The sequence below is a fragment of the Oncorhynchus mykiss genome, chromosome 4 (genome assembly GCF_013265735.2).
Source record: "Oncorhynchus mykiss isolate Arlee chromosome 4, USDA_OmykA_1.1, whole genome shotgun sequence".
NCBI lineage: Eukaryota > Metazoa > Chordata > Actinopteri > Salmoniformes > Salmonidae > Oncorhynchus > Oncorhynchus mykiss.
Window position 1 is genome coordinate 29,381,196 of NC_048568.1, and position 24,852 is coordinate 29,406,047.

A 24,852-nucleotide genomic window follows, 5' to 3' on the forward strand; every position below is an offset into this window, starting at 1 on the left:
AAACTGACTATTCTACCGATCCTTGACTTCGGCGATGTCATTTACAAAATAGCCTCCACTCTACTCAGCAAATTGGATGCAGTCTATCACAGTGCCATCCGTGTTGTCACCAAAGCCCCATATACTACCCACCACTGCGACCTGTATGCTCTCGTTGGCTGGCCCTCGCTTAATATTCGTCGCCAAACCCACTTGCTCCAGGTCATCTATAAGTCTTTGCTAGGTAAAGCTCTGCCTTTTCTCAGATCAATGGTCACCATAGTAGCACGCGCTCCAGCAAATATATTTCACTGGTCACCCCCAAAGCCAATTCCTCGTTTGGCAGCCTTTCCTTCCAGTTTTCTGCAAAAATCACTGAAGCCTCATATCTCCCTCACTAACTGGAAGCATCAGCTATCGTGGCAGCTTACAGATCATTGCACCTGTACATAGCCCATCTGTAAATAGCCCATCCAACTACCTCATCCCCATATTATTTATATATTTTTTTGCTCCTTTGCAACCCAATATCTATACTTGCACATCTATCACTCCAGTGTTTATTTGCTAAATTGTAATTATTTCACCACTACGGCTTATTCATTGCCTTACCTCCCTAATCTTACTTCATTTGCACACACTGCAGACTTTTCTATTGTGTTATTGACTGTACATTTGTTTATTCCATATGTAACTCCTTGTGTCGCACTGCTTTTCTTTATCTTGGCCAGGTCGCAGTTGTAAATTAGAACTTTTTTTTCAACTGGCCTACCTGGTTAAATAAAGGTGAAATAAAAAATTGGCTAGAATGGTCCCACCTGATCTTGCCTCCTCCCGACTGATTTTCATTTTTTAAGACATTACTTGTCATTGTTAGAGCCACTTGAGTATCTGGTCAATATAATGGATAATCTGTGCTATAATGCAATCATTACCCGTATTCGCCAGTGTAACATCAGTTTAAGCTTTGTGCCATTAGAACCAATAACAAAACCACAATAATTAATTCCTATGATAGCTGCAATAATTACTTGCCAATTACAGCTAGAATGACTAGTCAAATTATGATTCTTCTATAATATTCTACACATCACATTGTGAATTGGTTGAGTTTCATGGAGGTTAAGACAACTGCCACAGCAAAGAAACACATGTACAGGATTATTTATTTTCAAGGCCACAGTATCTTGCCAGCACATCTGAGTGACTGAAGTAAAACGGTCATTTCTTTACAAAAAAGGAAAGAGGAACATTATACAACAAGACAGACTTATAAAAAATAAAACACATTTTACAAAGGTTATTTTCATAGATTACAGTATAGCTTAGATTGAGTCATGATGAGTCACACACGAGGTTGAAATACAAATGTCTCGACTACAAATAATGGTTTTTTTTGTGTGTTTTTTTTTAATACATGTTATGCATAAGTTCCTCAAAAATCAGACATAGGAATCATTGAAAAACAGATGGGGAAACAATCCATAAGGCAAACCTAAATATTCAACATGGTTGTGACAGTGTAGAAGTTACAGAAGATTTAAAGTGCTGATTCAGATGGTTTTTTAATTCATAGGCCTGGGAACCAAGAGTGTATTTGAAAGACTGGACGCACCAACCACAGCTAAAATACAAAAAGTCTTTACAGTGGCATAGAAAGAACATTTACAGTGTTTTTGACATGAACAAACATGAATGCTGTACATCTCAAATTAATGATTTTCAGGGCCTATTGATAATGTCTAATTGGGCCAGAAAGTAATTGATCTGTTTTGTTGTCATGTTCATGCATGTCCATTATTTTGTAGGTTAAATCGAAGACAACACACCCCTATATTAATAAAGACACAGGGAGTGAAGTCATAAACAAACCGTGATACTGAAGAGAAAAAAATACAGACCTTCCCTATACCGTAATCTTCAAAAAGTAGTGGTTTGATGATTAAATAACAAGAAATCAACTTTCTAGAACATAATAATAGTCTTCATCAAAAATGCATGACGTGTCACATTCACCCCAATATGGGGCTAACGTCCTATGTACCTGTACAACGGCTCAAACGGCAGTCAAACCTGCAGTACATTCATACAGTACATTAATTTAATGTTTTGCTCAAAGATTTAGGATGTTGGGAAAAGGGACTGTCCCTTAGGTGTAAGTTATTGTCTACTTTGTTGTGTTCCAGAGAAGGCAGATGAGTGCTAAAGCTAAGAGAGGGTCAACTCACACAGGCATAACTGTCCAGGGTCCTTTGGATTTGTGAACAGGCACATGCGGTGGTCTCAATGGGATTTCAGGACCTCTTTCCACAATTTAAAGCTTGAATCCTTAATTGAAACAATAACAAAGCGATTCCCCGCCTCTTTGTAAAAACAAAAAAAACAAACAGCTGAGGGACAGGCCTGGAGAAATGTAACCACTCAAATTCTTAGAAAAAACTATGGATGTAATGACTAACCATCCAAGACATAAAAAAGGTTAACCGTGTTGAGGCTATACAGTGTTCGTTTACATTTACTTTGTTTACAAACACTGGAGTAAAACAAGCTTATATTTTGGGTTCTGATGAGGTACGACAGTTGAACTAAGCTCATGAGGCATTTAATTATAAAGTTATATTCTTCAAGAATCAATGGATGCAGCAACTAAGGATTCTAGCTTTAAATGACAGTTAATGGCACATCTGTCAGGAGTACGATTCTCTTGATCCTCTGGTTAGAGCTAGGCTGAAATGCAGCATCATCGGAGTGGAAGGAGAGAAAACAAGTTGTGGACGCCATTTTAGACTACTACAGTATTGAGATGCACCAATGGAAACAGTGTGGAGATGCAGCCTTAGTCTCAGTTTCACTAGGCCTTATCAGACCTTGTTGTCCTCTTCCCACTGACAAGGCCCTTCACCGATACAGCGCGGGTCACATGTCGAGTTCCAGGCCGACCCACAGCCTGTGGCGTTTTACCTGGGCTTCCTTTAGTCGTCGCTACAGGGCTAGTAACCTCAGCTCCTCCTCGTGGAGGTTTGGTTAGGTTGCCCTCAGTCTTCACCACAGGGATACCCCCCCCAGCACGAGTCCATCTCGCCGGGTTTAACCCAGCCCGAGTTACAGGGCTAGTAACCGCATCCCTAGTCACCTTGGCCGGACTAGAACTATCTCCAGCTCTCCGCACCTTTGGTGCCCTACCCCAAGTGGCAGGGCTACCGGCAGCACTCTTCACAGGCCTACCCCCAGCCTGAGTCACTGGGGTAGGGGTACTACCCCCAGCCTGAGTCACCCTGGCTGGGCTACCCCCAGGCCCAGTCGTCACCACAGGGCTAGTAGTAACCCCTACCTGTGATACTTTAGGCCTTCTACCCCGCCTCGTAGGGCTTAGGCTACGTTCCCTTGGTGTTAGTTGGATTTCACCACCCCCAGTATTAGTGTCTCGACCTGGGGGTATTCTTGTGACTAAGGTAGGGTTACAAGCACTACCTGCGGTTTGTGTCACGTTGGCCTGGTCGTTGCCACCGGTCGTCACCACAGGGATATTCACCCCAATCCGTGATACTTTACGGGGCCGACCCCGCGGCGCAGGGTTAGTAGTGATATCTCCAGTTGGTGGTGTTTTGATGTCAGTTTGTGGTGTTTTTATGTCCAAGCGAGGCCTTCCACGTTTTCTCTTCAGTAGTTGAGCCTCTGAGCTGTCTGTCGAGCCTCCCTCTCCCTTTTGTGTCAACAAACAATCCTTTTCCTTTGATGTCACCAAGCCAACCTCTGCCTTTTCCTTTGGTGTGACTGAGCTATCCTCTCCTTTTTGTGGGACCAAGCTATCAGTTTCTTTCTGTGACACCGTGCTATCCTGTTCTTTTTGTAGTTCTGAGCTATCCTTGCCCTTTAGTGTCACAGAGCTCTTCTTTCCATTGTGTTGTACCAGGCTATCCTTGCCCTTCCGCCCCACTACTATGCCCTGGTGTTCAGAGAGCGCCTTCACCAGTATGGCTGCCTCTCCCTTGGTCAGAGACAGGCCCCAGCCTCCAGCATCACTCTCACCCCCCATCTGTGGTTCCTCCAACGGCCTCCAGATGGCACTGTTTAGGGGAGCGATCTCCACAAGGGGACACTTCATACCAGAAAGCCTCTTGATTGAGTTTTTATTGATTAGTGACTTCTTCTTTTTGGGAGTTGAGCCGTTATCCTTCTCTGTGGAAGTCTCTTCTTCCATGGATCCATTACAGACAGGGGCCTGTGGTTCCTCCTTACCTAGTTCTGGCCTCTCTGCTACTGGGCTGTCGGAGGGCTGCTCAGCCTCCCCAGACACTCTCTCCTGGTCCTTCTCAGGGCCAGAGGCAGCTCTCTCCTTCTCCACAACCTCCATGGCTGCTGAGGAGGTGGGGGTTAAGAGGGTGGTGACTGTTGGTCTCTTCATAACTTTCACTGTGTAGACCGATCTTCCTGCTGTGGATAAAGGAAATACTCAACCGTTAGAATGAGACTCACAACAACATATTCTAGTCAGAATGCCAGTCTAACGATCATAACCCGTGGCACATTTTACCCATATCGTGGACCTCAAGAGTTATTACGCTCTTCCAAATCAGCATCGTTGATATTTCATATCGAGATGTAGAACTTGCATAACCAATTAAACAAGAGTGTGAGACCAAATATGGGTGTCCTGTTCCTGTATGAACTCACCTGGTTTGGAAGCACGAAACATGGAAGGGGGAAGCATGGAAGCAGGAAGTATGATCTTGCCGCTCTTGGTGCGTAAAACAGCAGCCACTGGTTTCACAGAGCCACTAGCTGCTCCTGCTTGACCCAGAGAGCTAGCTTGAGACACCTGGGACACTGGAATATACAGATAAATATACTCATAAATAAGAGCTGTATCTAAATGGTTTATCAAAGTTAGCTGGCTAACCCATTGATCCTGCTTAGTGTCCATACTCCCTTGGGACACTGGGACACAGAAAAAGGTGAATCAGGTGCATAGGTGTAGGGATGGTACAAAAGCATGCAGACACTAGCTATCTAGGGGGGCTGGCATGGCCAGCCTTTCTTGCAGTCAAATGACCAAATTGCCCTCTAGTGGCCTCATGGGTGGACCATTATTAATCAACATTATTTTTAAAAATGTGCAGAAAATCTGGTGTTTCTATGTCAACCGGTTTTGTTATATTTTGTATTCTGTGATGTATAAAAAGTGTAATATTGGGATGAAACCTCTAAAGGTGTCTTCTTTGTTTTAAGCCCACAACCATGTGTGTGATGTGTATACTTTAGTTTCAAAGTAGATTTGTTTAAGACTACCAAGAAGCACTCTGTGTGACCCTGATTTAGCCCACTGCAGTAAAAGGATCATTATTAAAAGGTGTCACATCTGAATGTTTATTTAAGTGAGCTGGTTAATTCATTGATCCAGCTTAGTGCTATACCTCCTGTTGTCAGACATAAGAAGCAGGTTATAATTACCCGTCATGGTGTTGGGACTAGGGGTGGAAGTAGAGGAGGTGGGGCTAGAGGTAGGGGGGACAGTTGCTCTCCTCTGGGCAGCTAGAGTCCGTTTCTTCTCCCAGATCTCCTTCAGCTTGGCCTTGATCAGCTCCTCTGGCTTTCCTACAATACAAATTAAAAAAACACACCAGAGTTCACATTAATATGCTTCTTGCAATCACATAATAAAAGTATCTCAAGTAAGTCTGTGTGAAGTAAGTCATGTTTAAGTAAGAAAGGGATTAAATAAGTGATAAGTAGCTACAGTCAGACGCACCAGACATGTATGCGATCTCCTTGACATAGACAGTCTGGATCTCAGTCAGCATCCTCTTCTTCTCCTCCAGAGACTCAGAGTCCACCGACAGGGTACGAATCTCCTTCAGAGCCTGATGAAATAATACATGTTAAAATCCCTTTTATATACACCTGTATTTTTAACCATCTATACCAAAAAATGTGACCATGAAAAAGTTGACTTTATTTATTAAAAGGGTATGAAAATAGCGTATAGTTGTTGTGTCTACCACAGTGCAGCACAAAATTAACCATAACATATAGCTGCTTACACAGCCACATAACATACTGTCCCATACCTGTGAGAGGAGGTGTAGCTTGGAGACCTTGGGGTCCAGTTCTTCCATGAACAGCACCTGTTTGAGTCTGGTGAAGAGCTTCTGGTGCTCGCCGCGACGCAGCCTCTCCGTCAGGGTGCGGTTCTTACGACCCCCTCCCTCACCAGACCCCTCCTCCTGTCTCATATCCCTCTGATGCTGCAGGGAACAGGAGTCAAAGGTTAAGGGTTGAGAGTTATTGAGCATTCTATTGGGTATTCCAAGGTATTCTTAGACCTCTTAAAGGGGAATGGAAACACTTTAGGAAGTAAAACTAAGAAAAGAGATTTATTCCATCCACTAATATTAAACATGTGCATTTAACATATATGCACCTCTATTTTTAGGATTTTGATATTGAACAACATTTATTAGAGTTATGGGTAGCGCCATCTTGAATTGCCATAGTAGCGACTGATGCCAATGCGTCATTGGAGCAAATTGTGAGTTTTGGCATGGGACTGAAAGTGAATGTTGCCACCAGGAGGCAACTCGCCCCACTGGACCTGAAAGGTTTCTCACAACTTTTGACAGATTTGTCATTGAGATCAGGACAACAATATTAAGGTAAGAAACTATGTGATAATTTGTACATTTTAGAGTATTTTTTTCCCAATTAATGAGTATGTGACTTGCCAACAAGCCGAGTAGACAGTCAGCTAAAATGAAGCAAGGTAGCAAGCTAGTTGATTTAGCTCCTATCTTGTCTTGTCGTTTTGAAGTAACTGTACAAAATAAAATTATCATATTGACAATTTGTAACCACACCAGCCCAGGACCTCCACATTCGGCTTTGTCACCTGTGGGATCGTGTGTGACCAGCCACCCGGACAGCTGATGAAACTGGGTTTGCACAAATGAAGAATTTCTGCACAAACTTTCAGAAACCGTCTCAGGGATGCTCACCAGGGTCTTGACCTGTAGTTTGGTGTTGTAACTGACTTCAGTGGGCAAATGCTTACCTGCGATGGCCACTGGCACGCTGGAGAAGTGTGTTCTTCACGGATTCATCCCCTTTTCAACAATACCAGGCTGAAAGCGTGTATGGTGTCGTGTGGGCGAGCGGTTTGCTGGTGTCAACGTTGTGAACAGAGTGCCCCATGGTGGCGGTGGGGTTATGGTATGGGCAGGCATAAGCTACGGACAACGAACACATCTGCATTTTATCGATGGCATTTTGAATGCACAGAGATACTGTGATGAGATCCTGAAGCCCATTGTCGTGCCATTCATCCACCACCATCACCTCATGTTTCAGCATGATAATGCATGGTCCCATGTCTACATCTGTACACAATTACTGGAAGCTGAGAATGTCCCCAGTTCTTCCATAGCCTGCATACTCAGACATGTCACCCATTGACCATGTTTGGGATGCTCTGGACCGACAGGTTATTCCAGTTCCCGCCAATATCCAGCAACTTCGCACAGCCATTGAAGAGTGGGACAGCATTCCACAGGCCACAATCAACAGCCTGATCAACTATGTGAAGGAGATGTGTTACGCTGCATGGGGCAAATGGTGGTAACACCAGATACTGACTGGTTTTCTGATCCACGCCCCTACTTTAACAAAAAAAGTTCTGTGACCAACAGATGCATATCTGTATTTCTAGTGAAATCCATAGATTAGGGCCTAATGAATATACACTGCTCAAAAAAATAAAGGGAACACTAAAATAACATCCTAGACCTGAATGAATGAAATATTCTTATTAAATACTTTTTCCTTTACATAGTTGAATGTGCTGACAACAAAATCACACAAAAATTATCAATGGAAATGACATTTATCAACCCATGGAGGTCTGGATTTGGAGTGGAAAACCACACTGGCAGTGCTCCTCCTGCTCCTCCTTGCACAAAGGCGGAGGTAGCGGTCCTGCTGCTGGGTTGTTGCCCTCCTACGGCCTCCTCCATGTCTCCTGATATACTGGCCTGTCACATGGTCGCGCCTCCATGCTCTGGACACTACGCTGACAGACACAGCAAACTTTCTTGCCACAGCTCGCATTGATGTGCCATCCTGGATGAGCTGCACTACCTGAGCCACTTGTGTGGGTTGTAGACTCCGTCTCATGCTACCACTAGAGTGAAAGCATCGCCAGCATTCAAAAGTGACCGAAACATCAGCCAGGAAGCATAGGAACTGAGAAGTGGTCTGTGGTCACCACCTGCAGAACCACTCCTTTATTGGGGGTGTCTTGCTAATGGCCTATAATTTCCACCTGTTGTCTATTCCATTTGCACAACAGCATGTGAAATTCTTTGTCAATCAGTGTTGCTTCCTAAGTGGACAGTTTGATTTCACAGAAGTGTGATTGACTTGGAGTTACATTGTGTTGTTTAAGTGTTAACCTTTATTTTTTTGAGCAGTGTATTTCAATTGACTGATTTCCTTATATGAACTGTAACTCAGTAAAATCTTTGACATTCTTTTGTGAGCTGGCTGCTCATTCTAAATAGTATAATCTAATATCTTCAAAACAGTGGCAGCATGTGCAGCACTGGTCATTTGGTTTTCAACATGCAAAATTGAAACAGGTGTATTTATGCTGTTAAACGGCAACTGCTCTGCCCACAACCGTAAGGCTCTCCAGAGGGTAGTGAGGTCTGCACAATGCATCACCGGGGGAAAGCTACCTGCCATCCGGGACACCTACACCACCCGATGTCACAGGAAGGCCATAAAGATCATCAAGGACAACAACCACCCGAGCCACTGCCTGTTCACCCCGCTATCATCCAGAAGGCGAGGTCAGTACAGGTGCATCAAAGTGGAGACCGAGAGACTGAAAAACAGCTTCTATCTTAAGGCCATCAGACTGTTAAACAGCCATCACTAACATTGAGTGGCTGCTGCCAACACACTGACTCAACTCCAGCCACTTTAATAATGGAAATTGATGTAATAAATGTATCACTATTCACTTTAAACAATGCCACTTGTTAGATTACTTGTTAGATATTACTGCATGGTCGGAACTAGAAGCACAAGCATTTCGCTACACTCGCATTAACATCTGCTAACCATGTATATGTGACCAATAAAATTTGATTTGAAAAATGCACAGATTGCATTACATATCTTAAATAAACTATCAGTAGTTTGAAAACTTGGCATCATATTTTCTGTCATGTTGCTTTGTTGACAACTCCAACCAACTTCCGCCCCAGACATTCAGCCACCGTCGCTGTGATGTTTTCATTTATGGTTGGAAACCAGTCAATTTTGCTCATTAACGCATGCAGTGTTCATGGTCTTTCAGACAGTTTTGGGATTCAGCCATTTTAGGAAAATCCTGCCAGTGATGCAACAATGCCAATTTACAATTCCAGTAAGCTGGTGTTCTAAAGCCTAGTGCTTTCATTCCCTTTTAAACTATGTTTTTTGCAATACATGAGAGCTAAGACCTTAACTAGACAGCTCCGTAAGAGGGCCTAAGAACACTACAAAACAAGATGTTGCTCTGCAGTTATAATGGACAGATGGGAGAAGTCTTACCTTTTCTTTTGGTGCCGTTTCCCCATCCTGACAAGTTTTTCTGTTAGGACAAAATATACATTTTATTAACCCCAGCTTCCTTGAGACAGTCATACAAAATCATACAGCTAAATAGCCTACACACACACACTCCAGTCTTACAGTGTGTGTTTGACAGCGGCCCTCATCTGAGCGATGGTGATTCCCTGTCTCCTCTCCTCCACCGTCTCGATGTCCACTGCTTCCTCCTCGTCCTCCTGGGGTGAGAGACAACAATCTGGCTTTACAAAACACTACACCACAACCCAACCATGTGCAACTGCAGTGAACGTTACACACAGAATACAAAAATTACAAAAATTAACCATCAAAAATCAAGCTTGCTTACGTTGGCATATTCATCACTGTCGGAATCCGAGTCATCCGAGGAGTCGTCCGAGGAGTTGTCCGAATTAGAGTCCTCAACCTTAAAATCAGGATGTCCGTTCTCATGCATTCTTAGAGTGGTAAACCGACTGAACTCAGTGTCTTTCTTCCATGATTCTGGGCTCCATAGTCCCGAGCCCTCCCCCACCTCCCCTCTCTCTGCATCACTCTCGTCCGACAGCATCTTCTCATCACAGGTCAACTCATTGGGCTCCACGGGACAAGAGGTGTTGGCTTTGGCTGATCTACGGTCAGATTTAAGGTCCTTTGACTGAGTCTTAAGGTCCTTTTTCTGGGCTAGAGCTGATCTGGAGTCAGATGTATTGGTATTTAACCCTGGGGTGTAGGAGTGGTCTTCGGTTTTAACTGGTGTCAATGCCAGAGGCAAGGGAGAGGAAGAAGAGGTTCCTCTTGGGTTCTTCTGTGCCTTTACCTCTCCAGGTCCAGCAGAACCCACACCTGTGGTTCTGATTAGTTCAGGTAGCCTGGGAGCACCTCCTCCAGTACCTCCAGGCTTAGGGAGCTGGATGAGGGTGAAGCCCCCAGGCAGGGACACTCCAGCTGGGCCTCCCACGGTGCCCTGGCCTGGACCCCTAGAGCCCTGGTCCCCTGCAGTCGGAGGACAGATCCTGAAGGAGTAGGTCCCAGTCTGGCCCAGGAAGCTGGGGGTCTTCAGGGAGGAGGAGACAGTGAGAGACAAGGGGGAGGAAGAGGAAGAGGTCTGGGATGGGGTGATGGCACCCAACTGGCCCATGATGAATTTGATGAGGGGAGCGTGGGGAGGGGGGCTGCGAGGGGGGTGGATGGAGGTGAGAGGGGGGGGGGGTGGGAATGTCTTGGTAGCAAAACCTGTTGGGACAACACAAGACATTAGAGGGTGTTGAGGATGTGGTTGTGCATGTGCGTGTGTACAATAATCAGTACATGGACTCACGAGTGAGCTTGTCTTGATTCTTGGCCTTTATGTGACGCATACGATTCAGAGGTACCAGCTTGATCAACTGTCCGTTGGGCTGACGATACATTTTACAGCCCTGGGAGGAGGAGACTGTCTGTAGTAGCATCTTTCCAGCAGGGGGCGATACAGGGGGCGAGCCTTGGGAGGTGCCTGGGGCAGGAGGAGGGGCCATGGGTACCAGGAGCAGGGGTGAGCCGACTGGGTCTTTAGGGTTTGTGGTGCTTTGACTGGTAGAGGTTTTGCCTTTAGATTTGGTGACACCTAGGGACCATGGTGGTCTGTACGGAGGAGGCCTGTTCTTCCCTGGAAACAGACCACAGTGACAGTGTAAGAAAGAGAGGCCTTTTCTGAGAGAATACAGAACTATCGCCATCCTTGAACCATCAGGCTTCGGTTACTCAACTGTCTAATTACATCATAACTAATACAGTACAACAAAATGTAAAGGTTAAGTTGATAACTTCTACTTCAAGCCTCTATTGAGGAGCAGTGAAAGGATCTTACCTGCTGGTGTCTGGAATAATTTCTGGGCCAAAGCTCCTTTCTTAGCCATAGCTGTAATGCTACTACTGCCTTGAGGAGCAACAGCAGTGACTGCGGTCTTCAAGTGCCCAGCACCCACAGATGTTTTCTTCGCCCTGGGGAAGCAGTTTAGAGGCTTCTGAGGGGCCTTCTGAGGGGCCTTCTGAGGGGCCTTGGCTACAGAGCGCAACCTGCCGGTGACGAACGCAGCTAGCCGATTGGCCGGGTGCAGAGCTCCCATCTGCCCCAGCAGCAATCTGGCCTGGGAGTAGGATTTACCGTTCACCTGGGGAGGAAGAAAAATAAAGAAGAGAAAGAATGGAGATATAGGCAGAACAGATTAACATAAAGAACAGGTTCCCTGTGGAGGATAGAGCTTTTCACAAAATCTAGGTATAATTGTTAAATTAGAAATAACTCGGAGCTCCTCAATATAAAAAAAAAACATTACAAACTACACTTTATGGCTAGGTCTCTTTTCAAAAATGGATTAAAAAAATGTCCAAAATGGAGGTAGTGAACCTAATAAACCCACCTGGATTAGTCCTACAGCAGGGCAGGTTGGTTGTTTCTTCCTGGCTTTCAGTCTGCCTGCTGGCACTACTCCTGTTAGGAAGGGAGTCACTCCAACCTGCATCTCTGGCTCCTCAGGCTTAGGGATGCCCTCTTCCTCCTCGTCTTCATCACTGTCGTCACTACTGTTGTCTGTGACTTCACTATCGGATTCATCACTATCATCGGTATCACCGTCTTCAGCCTTACTGATGCAGACCTTGAAGTAAGGAAGTGGATGATAATAAATCACACTCATGAGCATTCATTTGTCACTGATCAAGTTATGCATTTAAAATCTGAAACATGGAGCAATTCTGAACATTATGTATGACAGCATGAGTTGGTCCAAATAACTGCTTCTTTAAGACAGGAACGGAAATTGCATGTTTATTGCTTAATTCTATATGGTTATTATCTCCCCTACCTTGAATATGATGATGGTGCTCTCAGCCTTGCGTTTGTGTGTGTTTGAGAGGAGGCGGACGTGGTAGGGGCCAATGTTGAAGGGTTCGGACAGACGGTTCTGGGTCATGCGTCGGCACAGAACCCCCAGGACCAGTTTCCGGTGCTGGTCCCAATTACACTCTGACTGGATCTCCAGCTGCCTAGTGGGTTCAGGAACTTTAGGCTTCTTGGCCTGGGTGGAGGGACTTTTCACTCGTACTACTACAGGGGGAAAGGTCAGATGTCACAGGTTAAGGGTTTAGGGGTAAACAGATTAAAACATAACATCTTGAACAGCCTCTTAAGAACTGTGGTGAGCAGTGATTCTGTGTTCCATCTTACCTGGTTTATTTGGAGTTGAGAGGATGGCAGCGATCATTTTCTGCAAAGACAAGAACATTTATAAATGACATTAACTGAGAGGGACTCAGTCTTACATCACCAAGATAGACTAGCTTGGTTACTCCTCTTCCATAGCCATTAAAAAATGTTTGTCTGCCCCTAGTGGCTAGACTAACTTCCTAAATCAGTGATCACCAACCTTTTCTGAGTCACGATCATTTTCGCAGTCAAAAAGCAAGCCGAGATCTACCGCTCAGAATTGATTTTATACATGACTTTAAAAAATGTAAGCCTGTGCAACATTTACCTAATAAAACACTTAGGTAGGAATGAGGTTTGTGCAGTAGGTCTAATACATTATCACAGCATATCAGCTTTATGCCTGGCCTGCCAATACTGTTCTTCTCAAACATATTATATTTCAAAACGCAAGCTTTGATAACAAAATAGATCGATTGGTGAGGCACAGCGGAGCAAATAATACGCCTTTTTATTTTACTAGACTGATGGTACCTGCATCTGATGGTCAGTCTCAGTGGAGGTAGAGAGAGAGAGAGCAGTAGAGGGTCCACCTCTCACGGTCCCTGCTCTCCTCTTTCCTCCAGTGAGACTGACCAGACAGAGGGTCTACCTCTCACGGTCCCTGCTCTCCTCTTTCCTCCAGTGAGACTGACCAGACAGAGTCACAGTCCCTGCTCTCCTCTTTCCTCCAGTGAGACTGACCAGACAGAGGGTCCACCTCTCACAGTCCCGGCTCTCCTCTTTCCTCCAGTGAGACTGACCAGACAGAGGGGACACCTCTCACGGTCCCTGCTCTCCTATTTCCTCCAGTGAGACTGACCAGACAGAGGGTCCACCTCTCACGGTCCCTGCTCTCCTCTTTCCTCCAGTGAGACTGACCAGACAGAGGGTCCACCTCTCACGGTCCCTGCTCTCCTCTTTCCTCCAGTGAGACTGACCAGACAGAGGGGACACCTCTCACAGTCCCTGCTCTCCTCTTTCCTCCAGTGAGACTGACCAGACAGAGGGTCTACCTCTCACGGTCCCTGCTCTCCTCTTTCCTCCAGTGAGACTGACCAGACAGAGGGTCCACCTCTCACGGTCCCTGCTCTCCTCTTTCCTCCAGTGAGACTGACCAGACAGAGGGTCCACCTCTCACGGTCCCTGCTCTCCTCTTTCCTCCAGTGAGACTGACCAGACAGAGGGGACACCTCTCACGGTCCCTGCTCTCCTCTTTCCTCCAGTGAGACTGACCAGACAGAGTCACAGTCCCTGCTCTCCTCTTTCCTCCAGTGAGACTGACCAGACAGAGTCACAGTCCCTGCTCTCCTCTTTCCTCCAGTGAGACTGACCAGACAGAGGGTCCACCTCTCACAGTCCCGGCTCTCCTCTTTCCTCCAGTGAGACTGACCAGACAGAGGGTCTACCTCTCACAGTCCCTGCTCTCCTCTTTCCTCCAGCGAGACTGACCAGACAGAGTCACAGTCCCTGCTCTCCTCTTTCCTCCAGTGAGACTGACCAGACAGAGGGTCCACCTCTCACAGTCCCTGCTCTCCTCTTTCCTCCAGCGAGACTGACCAGACAGAGTCACAGTCCCTGCTCTCCTCTTTCCTCCAGTGAGACTGACCAGACAGAGGGTCCACCTCTCACAGTCCCTGCTCTCCTCTTTCCTCCAGTGAGACTGACCAGACAGAGGGTCTACCTCTCACGGTCCCTGCTCTCCTCTTTCCTCCAGTGAGACTGACCAGACAGAGTCACAGTCCCTGCTCTCCTCTTTCCTCCAGTGAGACTGACCAGACAGAGTCACAGTCCCTGCTCTCCTCTTTCCTCCAGTGAGACTGACCAGACAGAGGGTCCACCTCTCACGGTCCCTGCTCTCCTCTTTCCTCCAGTGAGACTGACCAGACAGAGGGGATACCTCTCACGGTCCCTGCTCTCCTCTTTCCTCCAGTGAGACTGACCAGACAGAGGGGATACCGTCTTCCACCTGATGATCGAGTCTCACGGCATCTGTCTCATGCACAAATTCATGTTGTTCCTATGACCAGAGAAAGTGAAATATTCCTCAATATTTAAATAGACACAACGAGCTGCTAATAATAAAAACACAGTCCTATCGATACACTTGGCTGCAGCGCGAGTAGAAGTAGGGAGAAGCGCGTTTTATGTTTTATAATAGTGTTCAATAAAAACAGTGTTGACAGAGCTGAATAAAAACATGAAGTCACTCCTAAAAACAGTGTTGACAGAGCTGAATAAAATCATGAAGTCACTCCTAAAAACAGCAGCTGTTTGCTGTACTCTTTGACAGTCTCTCTCTGGTCATGGTTTTAAGAGTTCTGAAATCTCACGTAGGCTAGTATCAAACTTCGGTGTGGGGTCATGGAAGCTGTAGGCATGATGATTTGAGCTATATGATTGGCCAGCACAGTAGGCACACTTGAATTAGTCACAGTGCTCCTGGTCTGCCGGGTAGGCGGAGTTTGTTCCTTCAGACAAATTAAAATGGTTCACAATGGGAACACTTTGCCTACCCAGCTCACAGGGGTCCTGAATCAAGTCCACCTACGGCCAACAGCGCAAGACAGGAAAACAAATTATAGGAGCACAAGGCTTTATCATTGGCTTTTTCTACAGAAATGTTCGATGGCTGACTAGGAATGGCTTGAAGATTGACCAGTTGATCGCACTCCTTAATGCATCTACTCTGACAATAAATATTTAGTGTGTGTGTGTCCTGTGCCTCACCTTTCTGCTGCTGGGGATGATGGAACTATTATTGTCCTTAAAGAGGTGGACCTGTGGCGGCAGCACCTGGGGCGGCGGTTTACTGTTAAACTCTCTGACACGGGCGCACGTCATCATGCTCTCAAAGTACTTGTAGACTGGGTCCTTGTCCTCCTCTCGCAGCTGCACGCACACACACACAATCCCTCATAACTTTTTCATATACAATTTTTGTCAAATCGAGGTTTCCATCATATCACTACAGTTGAGTAATTTGGGGTGGTAGTTTGACAACATAGGATGTGTCTCAAATGTTCCCCCATTCCCTGCATAGTGCACTACCAGGGCCCACAGTATACTATGACAGAGGAATTTACCTCGGGGGTGAGACGAGGTACGTAGCGCTTTGGACCAGGGTTGTAGATCCTGGTTAGCGGCTTGATGGGTATGTTTGGGGCAGGTTTCGGGCTGAAGAGGGGCTCGGGGTCCACCCCTGAGGTGCAGTCCCACAGGGTTGAGACACGGACACCTCGATTGGGCTGAACCTCATGCTCCACGTTAGACACAGCTGGGCAGGGAGAGAAGACACGTTCATTAGCTTGTTCAAGTTGATGTGTCATTCATTTGGTCAATATAGAATATAATACAACTCTCACAAGTACCCAAATGCACCCTGGGTATGAACTTACTGTAAACAGGCAGTGTCTGGTGCTGGTCGTTCTCTGCTGCTGTGGTCTGTTTGGTGATCCTACGTTTGAAGCAGGAGCAGCCCAGCATACAGTCAGGCCTGTAACAGTGGAGCGGACCCCTGGACACCCGGGCCAAGCTGGAACACACACACCCCAGCCTGCAGAACTCAGAACCACACTCTGGACTGTCCACTGGACTGGCCTGGGGGGCACGGCTCTTAGGGAGACCCTGGAGGGCACAGACAACAGAGAAGAGATAGACCATCAGAAAATTTGTGTGCGCATTATGTGTGTGTGTGTCTATAATCTAAGTCCTACCTGCGCAGTGAGCAGTGCCATCAGGGCTCTCTCCACCCTCTCAGTAGTGATGTGTGTTCTATCGTGTCCTTGGTAGAAGGTGGCATCTTCCATCTCCATCATTCTCAGCTGGATCTTAGAGAGACCGACCAGTCTGAGCTGGTTCTTAGAGAGGCCAGTCAACCCGCTGGAGAGGCCTCTCCCTGGGCTGGAGTCCCTCCTCACAGCCCCCTGGCCTGGAGGAGACCTGGAGGTACGAGTAAAATGTTTAATGAAAGGCTTTATTGTCCATTTTAGGGTAAAAAAAGGAAACTTGTTGTAGGCTTGACAGGCTCAATCCCAAATATCTACATAACATCTAAACTATGAAAATAATTGACATTACTGGCATTTCAGACCCATATTGCTTTGGGACAACAACAAGTATAGATGTGTAAACTATATGCTTTGGCATGGGTATAGCATGTCTTTAGCAGCATTTCCTTACCGCTGTGCAGTAGGAGGGCTGGTGACTTTAACCCCAGCTGTAGCTTTAGCAGCAGTAGTTTTGTTACTGTTGGTGACCTGGATGGGCCGTAGCACAGAGGCAGATCTGGCTTTGCCCTGGGCTGGTGTGGGTTTGGGTTTGGCTGCTTTAGGAGGGGTCCTGTGGTTGTTGATGGGTGGAGGGGGTTTCTTTAGAGCTGCGTAGAGGAGGGGTTTCCGAGAGAGGGGGCAGGGTCTACAGAAGGCGGGGGGCGGGGGGGCACGTGTCTTCAGAACACTGTCGAGGGTCCGCACATAGCTGGTGCTGGTCACAGGCAGCTGATAGGCCACTGAGCCCAGGGGGTTGTGGGAGAAGGCAGCAGCGCGGTCGCTGATTCGCTGGGCCTCGCTCTCCAGGTATTGGTCGAGCATTTCGCTGCAGAAGGCCGAGCGGTTGGGGTTGTGGTTCTTAGAGGTCTCTTTGGTCCTGATGAACTTGTCCCTCCAGCCCTTGATCTTGGTCAGGTCACTGGTCTTCCCCGTCCTGGAGACAAAGGACCTGCTTCCATCTGCACAGCGAAGAGACAAGGCCGTTTGAGAAGAGATACGGGCCCAATTCCAAATCAACCTCTAGACCCTTCACCTAGCCTCTACCTCTCTGTTGTTTGGAGACTAAGTAGAGCCATCATTATATTGCACTTATCCAGTCCCTTCATATTTGCAAATACTGACAGGATTGGGGCTTGTGGGTTATCATCAGACCAAATAATAACCTCGCCCATTACCACTCCCCAATTCTACCACAGTGGTGGGAGTCACATTACTAGGGCTAATTCTGAGTGTTTAAGTTGGTGTAAATCCCATAATTGCCTTGCCTTATTATCTGCCTGACTGACGAGGGGTTTCAATGTGGATGATGACAGTAAACTGGGTATGAAGTGCTCAGTGACTCTGATGTATTAAACTAGCTGAGCCATGCAATTGAAAAAGCGCTATCATCTTTCAAGTGTAATTAATTTACTACTAGGCAGTCACATTTCTCAATCAGGAAATAATAACATGTCTATTAATACGTCCCCTTGTTGGCAACCACGGCAACATGCCTACGGCCGCCACGGCAACATGCCTACGGCCGCCACGGCAACATGCCTACGGCCGCCACGGCAACATGCCTACGGCCGCCACGGCAACATCCCTACGGCCGCCACGGCAACATCCCTACGGCCGCCACGGCAACATCCCTACGGCCGCCACGGCAACATCCCTACGGCCGCCACGGCAACATCCCTACGGCCTCCACGACAACATCCCTACGGCCTCCACGACAACATCCCTACGGCCGCCACGACAACATCCCATACGGCCTCCACGACAACATCCCTACGGCCTCCACGACAACATCCCTACGGCCTCCACGACAACATCCCTACGGCCTCCACGACAACATCCCTACGGCCTCCACGACAACATCCCTACGGCCTCCACGACAACATCCCTACGGCCTCCACGACAACATCCCTACGGCCTCCACGACAACATCCCTACGGCCGCCACGACAACATCCCATACGGCCTCCACGACAACATCCCTACGGCCTCCACGACAACATGCCTACGGCCTCCACGACAACATCCCTACGGCCTCCACGACAACATCCCTACGGCCTCCACGACAACATCCCTACGGCCTCCACGACAACATGCCTACGGCCTCCACGACAACATGCCTACGGCCGCCACGACAACATGCCTACGGCCTCCACGACAACATCCCTACGGCCTCCACGACAACATCCCATACGGCCTCCACGACAACATCCCATACGGCCTCCACGACAACATCCCTACGGCCTCCACGACAACATCCCTACGGCCTCCACGACAACATCCCTACGGCCTTCACGACAACATGCCTACGGCCGCCACGACAACATGCCTACGGCCGCCACGACAACATCCCTACGGCCTCCACGACAACATCCCTACGGCCTCCACGACAACATGCCTACGGCCTCCACGACAACATGCCCTACGGCCTCCACGACAACATGCCTACGGCCTCCACGACAACATCCCTACGGCCTCCACGACAACATCCCTACGGCCTCCACGACAACATCCCTACGGCCTCCACGACAACATCCCTACGGCCTCCACGACAACATCCCTACGGCCTCCACGACAACATCCCTACGGCCTCCACGACAACATCCCTACGGCCTCCACGACAACATCCCTACGGCCTCCACGACAACATCCCTACGGCCTCCACGACAACATGCCTACGGCCTCCACGACAACATGCCTACGGCCTCCACGACAACATGCCTACGGCCTCCACGACAACATGCCTACGGCCTCTACGACAACATCCCTACGGCCTCCACGACAACATCCCTACGGCCTCCACGACAACATCCCTACGGCCTCCACGACAACATGCCTACGGCCTCTACGACAACATGCCTACGGCCTCTACGACAACATGCCTACGGCCTCTACCTATGGCTCTACTCAAACCAATAATAAAACAGTGAAAGTAAATAATACGTATTGTGTTGGTGTCCCATATAATGATCACTGGAGAGCTCTGAGATATGAGTTTCAACCATTTTTAGAAACAACCAGTGATCTCACTGCTGTTTTGCTGGTCTTATTGCTACTGTATGTGGCCTACATTGCTAGTAAATTACCCATCACTTAAGTGTAACTCACCAGTGGAGGTAGCGCTGCCCAGCCCAGTGAACACAGGCGGAGACAGCGGTAGACGCACCCCCAGATACTGTAGATCGATGGCCAGGCCTTGGTCCAGGGAGCTCAACTTCAGCCCAACTATAGGTAGGGGAATAACACACAGGGTTATCAATGGTGAACATTACTGTGAAATATCTAACTCTCTTAGGGCAGAGACTGGTAGGTTTGTGTGGTGAGAGATGGAGAGGGAGGAAGAGAGAGAAATACAGAGAGTGCATGCATGAGTGTGTTGTCCACTCACCCTCCTGTAGGACAGGGTGGATGACCTGTCTGTGTTTGAGTGTGTTCAGGTCTTGCAGTAAGATAGTCTGCAGACCGGCAATCTTCTCCTCAACACTCTCCAGTACTGCAATCTTCTCCTCAACACTCTCCAGTACTGCACACACACACACTTAGGTTAGAAAATAATAGAATAGACCAGTGTCATCATTATTGGAGACTTTCAGAAATGCATGTGGTATTGTGAATGTCAATCAGTGAAAACAGTAGTGGGTGTTGATGTTCTATTTTGTGTCTCCAGCAGGTCTTGTTGCCAAGTACACTGTAATTGACAAGCCCCAGTAGAATATAACTTCTTCGCTCCCACTTACCAGTTTTCTCTGGCTGTTCCTGAGTGACTGGTGATGTGTTATTGGATGGCATGTCCTCCACATGGACACCAAGAGCTTCCTGTGACACAGAGGAAGAGATAACCGTGTCAATACTGTCTGCACCTTCAGCAAAGTTAAACAAAGTTTCCCTCCTATATTTCCGACTCTGGGGTTTCTAAATGAACATTTCCGGATGTCTGAAATTCCTATTTCCCATAACTCTGACCGCACACAAGTGTCGTGTTTTACCTTGGAAGTGAAGGACACAAAAAGTAGACCCTCTACGTCATCCAGTTCGGGTTGCATAGCAACAGGTATCGGGCTGCTAGTTGCAGTGACAGCCGCTGTCGCCGCCTTGGTACCCTTAGAGACTTTTCCGACACTGCCCCACCGATTGCCCCCTGGTTTACGCCCCTTCTTCCATGGCTTAGGAACGGCAAAGGGGGACGCAGTGGGGGTCAGAGGTGAGGGGATAGGAGAAGGCTTGGGTGCAATCTTTTGAGGTTTGGATGTTTTAGGGGTTAAGCTCGCAGCCTTGTCCTCCTGAGTTTCTGTAAGCGAAATGGGTGCGGTCATGGTTGGCTCTACAAGCGGAACCTTCTGTGAAGGCGGAACCTCAGAGTCCATTGGTTCTACAGTGGAACGTTTTAAAGGCTTTGAACATCTGTTTGTGTGTAACACAGTAGACTGTGTAGTATTCTGAGGGTTAGCAGTCAGGCTGGCCTGTCTGGAGTGGTCCATCCCAGCACCCAGTCTCTCCCCCCCAGCCCCCGGGCTGTTCTCTGGCCTGGAGGCTCCTGAGGGCAGGGCTAGCTGGGCTCGGAGGTACTGCCTGTGGAAGACATGGTCACTGTAGTCCAGATCCATCCCCTCTTCACTGGCAGACACATCAGTCTGATTGACGTCTGAATCTGCTGTACCAGGAGCTACTTTCCTCAACTTCCCTGAGACTTCCCCCACAGGGTGAGTTGTAGGGAGAGAACGTTTCTTCATGCTACAAGACAATGAGGGGTGCAGGTGAAAAAAATTATTAGCGGTGTATCAAGAACAAATGGAAAACTGAATCGCAACAGTAAAACACTAACATTCAGTGAATTGTAAGGAAAACACTGGAATTATAGTACAACACGATAACAGAAAGCTTCACTCACCTGATATCAGCCACAGCATTGTTTACAGTAACAATATGCTCAGTCCCCTCACCACCATTGGACCTAGCAGTGCTACGACCAGGGGAGCGGATATCTCCCTTCCCCGCCTGAGGGTGCTCCGGCCTGGGCTTTGCGAGGCGCGGGCTGCCGCTGTCCTCCCGGAAGCCCTTAGCAAAGGGGTTATAATCTATCTTCAGCTGGGTGATCCTGGTGTTCTGGTACGACGTCACTGCATAGAACTCGGTCTGCGGGAACGTGAAGGTCATGACCTCCGGGCCGAGGAGCTGGAGGTCAAGCAGCTTAGGGTCAAAGCCAAGGTCGTCTCCATCTGCGACGGGGATCACGTGTAAACTGGGCCTGTAGCGGTGCATGGAGTGTAGCAACACATGTCCCTCCTGGTCCAGGCAGTGGTTAGTCAGTTTGAGTTTATAGAAGGAGACCAGGCTGGCCATCCAGACCTTCCCCAGGGCTGATGAGTCCTGGTGGGGAAAGAGTCGGCATGAGGCCTGGGTGTGTGGTTCTCCAGGACCACTGGGTTCCCACTCCTTCAGGTTCCAGCGATGGCGGTACGTGTCGACGGGGGTGATTGACAGGACCAAGCAGTAACGACGTGTTGGTTCCAAACCCGTCAGGCGGTAGCGGCAGTAGGGAAACATGCGCCGGCCCTGTTTGGTGAGGATCATCTCGGTTCCACAGCAGTGGAACTCCCTCCAGACATTGCTGTTCTCCAGAGTGACCCCCACACTACCACATGAGCTTATCGCTGAGAGGCCTTCCTCCTCGGGATGCAGGCCTCCGGGGGCTGGGCCACTGGCAGCAGATGATAAAAATGGTGAGGGGAGGGCTGGGTTGGCACCAGTGTTTGTCACAGTGGCAGCTGGTGATAAAGATGCTGATACTATGGGTGTGTTAGCTGGCTTAGCATCAGAGTTTATCCCACTATCCATGGGTACGGCTATGGTTCCACTCGCTTCTTTGTTTGTAATGACATCAGTGGATAAAGCTATTGCTAAGTTCACTTCACTGTGTGTGGATGATGCCATAGCTAGGTTGACTTCAGTGTTTGTTATGGTGTCAGTGGATGAAGCCATGGCTATGATGGTTAAGCTTGCATCCTTGTCTGTCATGGCTACAGCTTCTTGGTCCTCCACCACATCCTCGTTGGCCAGGCCTGGCTCCATGGTGACGCTGTCAAATGGGATTGATGTGGTGATAGAGGTAGTAATGGCCGAGTCCTCTACCCTCTCCTCCAGTACAGTAGGATCCTCCATAGATGGGACAGAGTAAACGTTGTATACTATTCTTCTTCACTAAAAAAAAAAAATAACAAAAAAAAAGCACCTCAAGTTGAACTATGGTTATTTTCCGTTGACATCCTGGAATAATGAAAAAATAATGTTATGTTAGAAAAATGTCTCATGTGAATGGCCAGATAGTGAACCAACTAACAACATGTAAGGACATGTCTAAATGACTTATTACAGCATAATATATACATTGTGAAAATTGTAAGAAAAACATGGAGATTAAATAAGATTTTAATTTATCAAAAATACATTGTTTTCAGATGTGTGACCTTTCATGTGAAGTTTAGTGTCACCCAAAAGCAGTAGGCAGATCCCTAAAGCTTGGACTTTATCGGAGACAACACGTTACATCAATGTTATGTTTATCAGCTCTTAGTTGTTTTTGGATTTTCTTGAACAATGGCATTGTATTCATGTAATGTGTCATTCAAGTGTAGCAGGTGAGGTTGGTCAGCTCACTAGGCTCTCTTCATTGGTAAGTTGCCATAAGGCTTTAGTTCAGATGGATAACACAATCTTGAGTTGGGTCCTATGGAACTAAATTGATTAGCCTAGTTACTAGTTTAAGTTACATAGATGCTAGGCCTATATTACAAAACCTTAACTGATTAGGTTAAATTAGCCTAGCTAAACGTCAAGGCTAACGTTACAACAATATTTTCGTGTGCAGGTTAAAATGCAAATATGACATTAACTGGAATGTCCTTGTCAATTTAAGTTCAGAAACAATACAAATACCACGACTTTCTTTCATGTAGCCTATAGAAGTGCTTATTGGAGGTGTTACCGTTATTATTTGTTAAATATGGTTATTCCAAATTATATTTCCATCTCAACTATCAAACCAGTATTATTTTTCCATGAGCTTTAAATCGAGTATTTCTTCAAAAACACATGCCAGTGTCGAGTATAAAAGTTGCTTGACAACACCCCTCGTCCTCTCCTCCCCAAGCCTTGTTGTAGGCCTCCAGATATTTAGCCAGCAAGTTAAAAAGTTGGACATTCACTGACGCCTACCTTCCACCACCGTATGGCGTGTTGCGCTTTTTGGAGAGCAATAATAACAGAGCAAACTCCAACTGTTGCGTGCCGTCGTCGAAACAAAAGGCCTCGAAATAATCTTCGAGCGTGCACATAAATTCGCAAATGGAGGCCGCCGAAGCCACGCAATGTAGCCTAGCATCGACCATGCACACAGGCTACCAAGGCGCATGCACAACATCAACCCTCAATGGCGCGTGATTTCCCACGCCAGCGCGAGTAAAAGCGGGAGTCCATCCCGGGGATCTCTGCCACCTCGAGTCTAATTCGTGGCCTCGAACAACTCCGGCGAAAAGTCTGTGCAATAAATAACAAATACACAAATTGACTCTACCTTTGTGAATCGTGCAGGAATCGGATAGCGAACTGTCTGTTGTGACTCTCTTCGAATCTTGTGCATGTCCGTCCACTTCCAGGCTATCTCTCACTCCTTTCGAACATCTATCTACACATTCTCACTCCACGGAGACACACACACACATCCGTGCTCGGGGTGTGACGTAAGTCACCATGGCGGCACACACACTCAGGTTCGGTCGGTGTGTGTTGCGCAGGCTCCCTCCAGAGGTTTAGCGGGCAGTTATTTCTTCCGTCCTGCTGCCACAAAAAAAGCATAAAATACGATTCAATCTTTAGTACGGCTGATAACGCGGAAAATAACGTTTAGCCTATCTGCTCTGTTTGAACACCTCCATTGGGGGAAATGGCAATTTTAGCCTGTATTCCTGCTGTAGCCTATCTGTGTGTGAAATGTGCGTTTATCTGCCTGTCTTTCTGATGGTTGGACGTCTGCCTGAGATTTGGTCTGCCTGTCTGACTTGTGATCTCTGTCTTGATCTGTCTGTCTGATGATGGTATGTCTGTCTGTCAACAGCTGAGTTACAAGTTATATTTTCACTAACAGTAGTACGCTATAGTCTACCCACAACTTATAGGCCTATAGGCTGTGGTTATAACCATACACCATAGACTATGCCATCAATACACTGAATAATACATATAAACATATTTACCATATGGGACAGGAGCCAATTGA

General features: G+C 47.3%; 1 protein-coding gene across 5 annotated transcripts; it reads right to left on the minus strand.

The window, feature by feature from the left end:
• Positions 1-1,123: 1,123 nt before the first annotated feature.
• LOC110521073 (MAX gene-associated protein) lies at positions 1,124-24,445 on the minus strand. Of its 5 annotated transcripts, none has more exons than XM_036976068.1 (24): positions 24,151-24,445; positions 21,469-22,844; positions 20,567-21,311; positions 20,318-20,396; positions 19,969-20,073; positions 19,689-19,805; positions 16,997-17,543; positions 16,531-16,756; positions 16,213-16,441; positions 15,901-16,091; positions 15,545-15,706; positions 12,797-12,836; positions 12,435-12,676; positions 11,991-12,227; positions 11,438-11,741; positions 10,910-11,236; positions 9,938-10,824; positions 9,712-9,806; positions 9,571-9,610; positions 6,048-6,224; positions 5,729-5,840; positions 5,431-5,574; positions 4,654-4,806; positions 1,124-4,413 (listed from the first exon to the last, which is right to left on the minus strand). In XM_036976068.1, the coding sequence occupies exons 2-24, from the start codon at positions 22,737-22,739 to the stop codon at positions 2,831-2,833; spliced, it is 8,013 nt and encodes a 2,670-aa protein (XP_036831963.1). In that variant the 5' UTR covers positions 22,740-22,844; positions 24,151-24,445; the 3' UTR covers positions 1,124-2,830. The 5 variants fall into 5 exon arrangements, with proteins under 5 accessions (XP_036831963.1, XP_036831962.1, XP_036831960.1 ...); XM_036976067.1 differs by having other exon boundaries at positions 19,969-20,103; positions 21,469-22,778; positions 24,151-24,444; XM_036976065.1 differs by having other exon boundaries at positions 19,969-20,103; positions 24,151-24,443.
• Between the last annotated feature and the right edge of the window lie 407 nt (positions 24,446-24,852).

Bases quoted from the DNA above. Each gene is read 5' to 3' on its own strand.
- LOC110521073 (XM_036976067.1), bottom strand. From the start codon at position 22,739: ATGGAGGATCCTACTGTACTGGAGGAGAGGGTAGAGGACTCGGCCATT. The intron at 20,104-20,317 runs GTAAGTGGGAGC...GTGTGTGTGCAG, and splicing joins GGAACAGCCAGAGAAAACTG to TACTGGAGAGTGTTGAGGAG. The intron at 10,825-10,909 runs GTGAGTCCATGT...TTGTCCCAACAG, and splicing joins GAATCAAGACAAGCTCACTC to GTTTTGCTACCAAGACATTC.